At 39.6% G+C, this 8,575-nt stretch overlaps 1 protein-coding gene across 1 annotated transcript; it reads left to right on the top strand.

Annotated features, from left to right (window-relative positions):
• On the top strand, nucleotides 1-3,065 carry LOC115216464 (cleavage and polyadenylation specificity factor subunit 2-like). The gene has a single exon (XM_029785825.2). The coding sequence runs from the start codon at nucleotides 359-361 to the stop codon at nucleotides 2,687-2,689; it is 2,331 nt and encodes a 776-aa protein (XP_029641685.1). The 5' UTR covers nucleotides 1-358; the 3' UTR covers nucleotides 2,690-3,065.
• Nucleotides 3,066-8,575: the final 5,510 nt, after the last annotated feature.

Here is an 8,575-nt window from a genome sequence, read left to right as displayed (position 1 = left end):
ATTGTTATTTAAAGATGACTGCTGTCGGTCTGATAACCGGTTGTCTTTATCTTTAATTAACGGATTTGTTTGTTTTTTTTCACTACTCCGTTGGAATTACCTTTATTTCTGGACTTTTGTGTTACCCTCTCGAACAGCTTGGCTGTATTGTAAAAGCTAAGTGTGGAAAGACTTCTTTTTTTTTTAAATTCCATCCATTGAAATAACGTTAACGTTCATCACATACAAAGCATATGTATATATAAATATACATATAGCTAACTCGGCATTCTCTGTTTCCTGACCCACGTTGTTTTCAAAACGCACAGATCATTTTGCCTATTGTTAAAAATTTGCTTACACCGTTTCTGATTACATAATGACTTCTATTGTTAAATTACAAGTGTTTTCTGGTGCTTACGATGAGTCCCCTCCCTGTTACCTCCTGCAGGTTGACGAGTTCCGCTTTCTTCTGGATTGTGGCTGGAATGAAGACTTTAACATGACATACATCCGCGAATTGAAGCGGCATGCTCACCTCATCGATGCCGTTCTCTTAACCTACCCTGATCACAATCATCTTGGGGCTTTGCCTTACATGGTCGGAAAATGTGGTCTTACTTGTCCCGTTTTCGCCACGATTCCCGTTTATAAAATGGGACAGATGTTTATGTATGATCTGTACCAGTCGAGGCATAACAACGAGGAATTCAATATATTTACATTAGATGATATTGATGCAGCGTTTGATAAAATCACTCAGCTGAAATACAGTCAGACGGTCAATTTGAAAGGAAAAGGTCAGGGTTTACAAATAACACCTCTGCCCGCTGGTCACATGATTGGCGGCACGATATGGAAAATAGTGAAGGATGGAGACGAAGAAGAAATTGTCTATGCTGTTGATTATAACCACAAAAAAGAGCGGCATTTGAACGGGTGTGTTTTGGAGAGTATAAATCGACCCTCACTTTTGATTACAGACTCTTTGAATTCCACTTATACTCAGTCTCGGCGGCGTCTGCGAGATGAACAACTCATGACTACCATTTTGTCGACTATGAGGAATAACGGTAACGTTTTGGTGGCTGTAGACACATCGGGCCGTGTTCTGGAACTGGCTCAGCTTCTTGATCAAATGTGGCGTAGTCCTGATTCTGGACTGTCCACTTATTCTTTAGCTCTTTTAAATAACGTGAGCTTCAATGTGGTCGAGTTTGCGAAGTCACAGGTGGAGTGGATGAGCGATAAAATTATGCGTGCTTTTGAAGATCACCGCAACAACCCTTTTCATTTTAAACATCTGAAGTTGTGTCACAATCTTGCAGAGTTATCCAAAGTGATGGAACCTAAAGTTGTTTTAGCCAGCATGCCAGACCTCCAGTGTGGCTTTGCTCGAGATCTCTTCATGGGATGGTGTGGTAATGCCAAGAACAGCATCATTCTAACGTGCCGTACTTCGATAGGCACATTGGCACGATGGCTTATTGATCACCCAAAGGACAAAACGGTGACTGTTGAAATGAGGCGCCGTGTGAAATTGGAAGGAAGTGAATTAGAGGAATACCTGAAGAAAAAACAAGAGAAGGAAGCAGAAGAACGACTCAAAACTGAACAGGCAAAGCGTGAGGCAGAAGACATGGAATCAAGTGATGATAGCGATCTAGATATGGAAGTGGAGGGGTCCAGCAACGTCACCAAGGCTAAACATGATCTCATGATGAAAAGTGACCGAAACTCTCGGTCAGGTTTTTTCAAACAAGCAAAGAAAGCTTATCCAATGTTCCCATTTTATGAAGAAAGACTCAAGTGGGATGAATGTGGTGAAATTATTCGAACTGAGGATTATATGATATTAGATCTGCCTCCTGCTGATGAGGAAGTCACACAGGAAAAATCTGTTCCGGAAGATGAAGCCATGCAGGACATGTCTGAAGTGCCAACCAAATGTGTGTCGTCTACAATAACATTGGAAATCCATGCCAATGTAAAATACATTGATTTCGAGGGTCGATCGGATGGTGAGTCAATTCGTAAAATTATAACACAGATTAAACCACGCCAGTTAATCCTAATCCATGGCAGACCAGATCCCACTGAGAGTTTGGAAGAGTTCTGTTTAAGTAGTGGCTGCTTGTCTCAAACTCGTATATTTGCTCCACATGTCGGTGATATTGTCGATGCCACCCGAGAGAGCCACATTTACCAGGTAAAGTTAAAGGACTACGTAGTGTCGGCGCTGACATTTTCTCGTGCTCGAGATGCTGAGCTGGCTTGGATTGAGGGCCAGTTGGACTTGAAAGAAGCCAAAACAGATACGAGTGCACGTTACGAGCCGGAAGAAACAGAAGTAGCAGCAGAGGAATTAGAAAAGAAGAAATTAATGGATCTGTTTAAAAGAGAAGACAACGTAGACGCAGAAAAGGAGGAAGAAGAAGCTCATGTCCATGTACCAACGCTTGAAGCGCTTCCAAGTAACAAACAGCCAGGACACACACCGGTATTTATCAATGAACCCAAACTTTCAGATCTGAAGATGTTCTTTCTACAAGCTGGTATTCAGGCTGAGTTCACAGCTGGGGTTCTTATCTGTAATAACAAAGTTGCTATTAGAAAGAATGAGGCTGGCAAATTACAGGTGGAAGGGGCCTTGTGCCCAGACTATTTTGTAATTCGGGACCTTGTCTACCAGCAATATGCTATTGTATGATATTTCTTCTCATTTCTTTTGTTAATTGTTTCTATCTTCATTTTCCTGGACAGATACTTCAGTAACAACATCAACATCAATAATAATAATAAAATACCGAAAAGTGCCAAAGTGAGATGGTGTTTTTCATCATTCTTGAAAGATTTGGTTTTTTTTTTCCATTTAAAAAAAAAAAAACCTAATTAAAATTTTTATAATGCTTACATGAATATCTATGATTGTGCTCATTCATAAATACATGTTTTATATTCCATCATCTTTCACACTTGTCTTTAACTCCAACTCTGTGATTGTCCTATCTCTGTCTCACTACTTGGGGCTACCAATTTTGGTTATGTCTAACAAAATTCTGGCACATAAAACTGGATAAATGTAAGATGTATTTGTTTTTGTGTCTCTTATGATTGTCATGTGTGTGTGCTTTAGTTCCAGTGTTTCTGTCCACCAGCCTCTTAGCAGTTATATTGGTATGTCCTGATATCCCTACTCTTAACGTCAGACATATTATCCATCAATATGATTAAGTGTGGTGGATACAGGGTTTTTGACAATCTGTCTTTAGCAGAAGGCTTCCCATCCATTGTCTGATACAAGTTCTGAGTTAACCCTTTAGCATTTGGATTACTCTGTCAAATGTATTGCTTATTTCTTCACATTGTTTTAAATTAATCTTGCATTCGCCATCATCATCATCATTTAACGTCCGTTGTCCATGCTGGCTGGCATGGGTTGGACAGTTTGACCAAGGCTGGTAAGCTGGAAGGCTGCATCAGACTCCAGTCTGATTTGGCATGGCTTTCTATGGCTAGATGCCCTTCCTAATGCCAACCACTCCGAGAGTGTAATGGATGCTTTTACGTGACACCAGTATCTGCCACAACTGCAGTTTTGCTCAGCTTGAGGTGTCTTCTCAAGCACGACATAATGCCAAAGGTCTTGGTCATTGTCTCCATAAGGCCCAACACTTGAAAGGAGCTTGGCCACTTTGTCTCCATGAGGCCCAACGTTCGAAAGGAATTTTGTAACTTTGAGATTTTGCTGTTGTGATTGTTTAATTGTTTAATGACACTGTTGAGGTGGTGTGAACTAGTTTTAACATAAAACAGAATATTTTGGCCTGATATGGCTGGTTTCCTATAATGTCATGTAAGTTGAGTTGCTGAAATGAGTGAGGATATCTTTGTTCATTTGATCAATGAAATGAAACAATCCTCCTGTTTCACCTGTATTTAAGTGAATGAATCAGCTTATGTCTCAAATATGAACTGGTTGGTTTACTGGCAGACCACCAAAGCTTTTCAAGTTGTCCATCTCTTTGACAATTTTTAATGAATGCAATGGACTGGATGGAACATGCTGGGGTGTCTGTATTGATTGGGCAGAATTCTGATTTTGTGACCCTGGTAAAGGGAAGGTACCTGATGTAAAAATTCACTGACATATATTTCATTGGCTTACAATTGCTGCAAAGAATTTAGTTCCTAAATTTAACCTTTTAGCATTTTAAACTGGCCACAACTGGCCCAAATATTCTGCTTGTTTTATGTTCAAACTGTCAAGATCTGGCCTCTCACACTTACCATACAATGTCATTCTAAAAATATACAAGCACATCATCAGAATCTCAAAGCTGTAAGATAATGCATGATTAATTCAAAGCAATGTAAATAAATAAGCATTACATTTGATTAATCTAAATGCTAAAGGATTAAAAAACCAAACTGCATTCTTCTGAAAATTTGAAAACAGTTTAGCAGACAAGTTTGAGAACCACGAATATCATTTCATACAAGATGGTAGGGGAGACTTATTTCATGAAAATAAAGATAATCATGTTATATCTAATGTGTTACCATCATGTATAAATAATATTTCTATTTTCACTTGTTCATACAGGTTGTATGATGTTACAAATTTGCTTATATTTACTTATACAGGGTGTTCAAAAAGTCTCTCTGTAGTCAATATTTTATTGCAAAATAAATATTTATAAGACGGTATAAGACTCCAAAAGAATAGATTAGATTTTACAAGAATTTTAAAAAAATTTATAAGAGGTGTTGAAAGCATTGCCCTTCATTTTCAAATACATAAGTTGGCTCTTCTACACATGTTTTGAAATACATCTTGGAAAAAATAATTCACTGTACAGAGACATTTTGAACACTGTATATTATTGTACCACTTCATAATGCCATCTTTTCCTCCATAATAAACGAATGGTACCCTACATTATTTCATATAGTTTCTTAAAGATGATTTATATGAATTCTTTGAAGCTATGAATCAATATCTATTACAGAGATTAGAACCAATTAGTTTCATGTTGGTAGCTATGCAGATATGGATTTGCAAACCCATCCTATCTCTGTTTTTTTTTTATATATACTTTTTTTTCCTGGATAAAAACAACAAAACAAACACATCTGTCAGCACTAATATTTTTTTACCAATTCTACTTAATCACAAATTTTCTGTGATTAAAATTACAACGAAATTAATCAAATTTCATTTGTATACTCTTTTACTTGTTTCAGTCATTTGACTGTGGCCATGATGGAGCATCACTTTTAGTTGAGCAAATCGACCTCAGAACTGGCCCCCTCCCACCAAATTTCAGGCCTTGTGCCTAGAGTAGAAAGGATATTGAACAATGCTTGTGTGGTTAAGAAGTTTGTTTTCCAACCACTCTGTTTTGAGTTCAGTCCTATGGTATGATACTTTGGGCAAGTGTCCTCTATTATAGCCCTGGGTCAACTAAAGCCTTGTGAATGGATTTGGCAAACATAAAGTGAAAAAAGCCTGTTGTGTATATGTATGTATGTGTAGGAGTGGCTGTGTGGTAAGTAACTTGCTTCCCAAACACATGGTCTGGGTTCAGTCCCACTGCATGTCACCATGGGCAAGTGTCTTCTACCATAGCCTCGGGCTAACCAAAGCCTTGGTGGATTTGGTAGACAGAAACTGAAAGAAGCCCGTCGTATATATATATGTGTGTGTGACTGTTTGTCCCCACCAACATCGCTTGACAACCAAGAGTAGTGTGTTTACATTCCCCTAACTTTCATCCTTTCGAGGGCGATAAATTAAGTACCAGTTACGCACTGGGGTCGATGTAATCAACTTAATCCCTTTGTCTGTCCTTGTTTAGCCCCTTGTGGGCAATAAAGAAATTAGAAACGTTAGCACGCCGGGCGAAATGCTTAGCGGTATTTCGTCTGTCTTTATTACGTTCTGAGTTCAAATTCCGCCGAGGTCGACTTTACCTTTCATCCTTTCGGGGTCGATTAAATAAGTACCAGTTACGCACTGGGGTCGATATAATCGACTTAATCCCTTTGTCTGTCCTTGTTTGTCCTCTCTGTTTTTAAGCCTCTTGTGGGTAGTAAAGAAATAGGTATTTCGTCTGTGTTTACGTTCTGAGTTCAAATTCCGCCAAGGTCGACTTTGATGGATTTTTATACTGTCTCTTTCTACTGAGTTCCACTCCCAAAGTATCGGATTAAACTTACCCAAGATGACATGTAGCAGAATTGAAACTGGTACCTCATGATTGCGAAGCAAATTTCTTATCCATTCAGCCACTCTACACCAACAATTTACCATAATAATTCATTTGTTAATTACCCATATTAGATGCTAATCAAGTATCTCTTTCTAAATGTATGTATTTGTGCACGAACAAAGACACACGTGAGAAAAAGAAAGTAGCAAATCTAATTAAGTTAATGGGTCCTCATGAAGATAACATGGACGCTGTCAGACTCAAAAAATCGTCTGTTATAAACACTTTGGGGGAAAGTGAAAATGCAGGCTGGAAAGCAGAGCATCATCCAATCGTTGTTGGATGTAGAGGATTCATTGGAAACAGTGTGAGGTAACTGTTACTGTAGCTGTTGCTGTTGTAAAGCAAATACCATTATGAGTGATAGCCTAAGCGGAATAGTGGCTGTGTGGGAAGTAGCTTGCTTAACAACCACATGGTTCTGGGTTCAGTCCCACTGCGTGGCACCTTAGGCAAGTGTCTTCTACTATAGCCCTGGGTCGACCAAAGCCTTGTGAGTGGATTTGGTAGACGGAAACTGAAAGAAGCTCGTCATATATGTGTGTGTCTGTGTTTGTCCCCCCAACATCGCTTGACAACCGATGCTGGTGTGTTTACGTCCCCGTAACTTAGCGGTTCGGCAAAAGAGACCGATAGAATAAGTACTACGCTTACAAAGAATAAGTCCTGGGGTCGATTTGCTCGACTAAAGGCGGTGCTCCAGTATGGCCACAGTCAAATAAAACAAGTAAAAGAGCTAGGCTACAGGTGTGAAAGCTAACCACTTAATTTGTTTAAAAAGAGGGGATGAGCAATGGCTAGAATATTGTGAAAAACCAAGTAACCAGTTGATCTAGCAAGTAGGGCCTCATCTCAGTGAGGGACCCAGCACGCAATAATGTGAGGAAGGCCCTGAGACGACGTGCATTCACTCCTGATGATCCCAGAAGCTTGCTGGTATCTGGTATGTGAAGCTTTTAACAACAGCAGTTGCATCTGCAAATTGTTTGCAAGAATTCCGTGCGTACATATGTAATGCAAGTATAGCTGTTTGGTCTTCATTCACTGAAATTTGACAGATAGAAACTGGGCAAGTCTGGTGCTTTTTAAATTGCTCTCTTGCTGAACTGTTATGGGACCATAAACAAACCAACAGCGATTGTGAAGCAGTGGTGGAGGGCAAACACGAACACACACACATATAGGACTGAACCCCAAACCCGGTGGTTGGGAAGCAAACTTGTTACCACACAGCCACTCCTACGAGTATGTTCTATTTTAGGCATGGTTCTTCCTTATATCAATTTTTAGTTGAAAGGAATTAAGCATCAAGATATATTGACAATAAGGTGGCCAGCTGGCAGAGTCGTTAGCATGCTGGACGAAATGCTTAGCGGTATTTCGCCCATCACTACATTCTGAGTTCAAATTCTGCCGAGGTTGACTTTGCCTTTCATCTTTGTGGGGGTCAATAAATTAAGTACCAGTTGCGTACTAGGGTCGATCTAATCGAATGGCCTTCCTGCCCCTCTCCCCCAAAATTTTGGGCCTTGTGCCTAGAGTAGAAAAGAATATATAATATTCCGTTGAGGTCGACTTTGCCTTTCATCCTTTCGGGATAGATAAATTAAGTACCAATTGCATACTGGGGTTGATCTAATTGACTGGCCCCTCTCCCCCAAAATTTCGGGCCTTGTGCCTAGTGTAAAAAAGAATATATATGCTGCTGAGGTCGACTTTGCCTTTCATCCTTTCAGGGTCAATAAGTACCAGTTGGATACTGGAGTCAATCTAATCGACTGGCCCCTCTCCCCCAAAATTTTGGGCCTTGTGCTTAGAGTAGAAAAGAATATATAATATTCCACTGAGGTCGACTTTGCTTTTCATCCTTTCGGGGTTGGTAAATTAAGTACCGGTTGCATACTGGGGTTGATCTAATCCCCCAAACTTTTGGGCCTTGTGCCTAGAATAGAAAAGATAAATTAAGTACCAGTGAAATTTTGGAGTCGATGTAATTGACTAGTACCCTCCACCAAAACTTCAAACCTTGTACCTATAATAGAAAGGACACTATACCCCCAAACTGACTATATATATGAGGTGGGCTTTCACACAGTTTCCAGTTGCTGTGCACTGAGACTGAACCTGAAACCACTTGGTTTCAAAGCAAGCTTCTTAACCATACTAGGCAAAAGAACTAACATATTAGGGAGGGTGTAGTTCATTATATCAATCCCCAGTATTTTACGGGTATCACTTTCTTGATCCTGGATGGCTGAAAACCTAAGGTGACCTTGACTAGATTCAAAATTACAATTTAAGAAAAAAGGCCAACAATAAAG

Source organism: Octopus sinensis, linkage group LG10 (assembly GCF_006345805.1).
Source record: "Octopus sinensis linkage group LG10, ASM634580v1, whole genome shotgun sequence".
NCBI lineage: Eukaryota > Metazoa > Mollusca > Cephalopoda > Octopoda > Octopodidae > Octopus > Octopus sinensis.
The sequence above is the reverse complement of the archived record's forward strand: the minus strand, read 5'-3'. Positions and strand labels throughout refer to the sequence as shown.

What these genes read in the sequence shown, in the direction of transcription:
- LOC115216464 (XM_029785825.2), top strand. Translation starts at nt 359, where the DNA reads ATGACTTCTATTGTTAAATTACAAGTGTTTTCTGGTGCTTACGATGAG.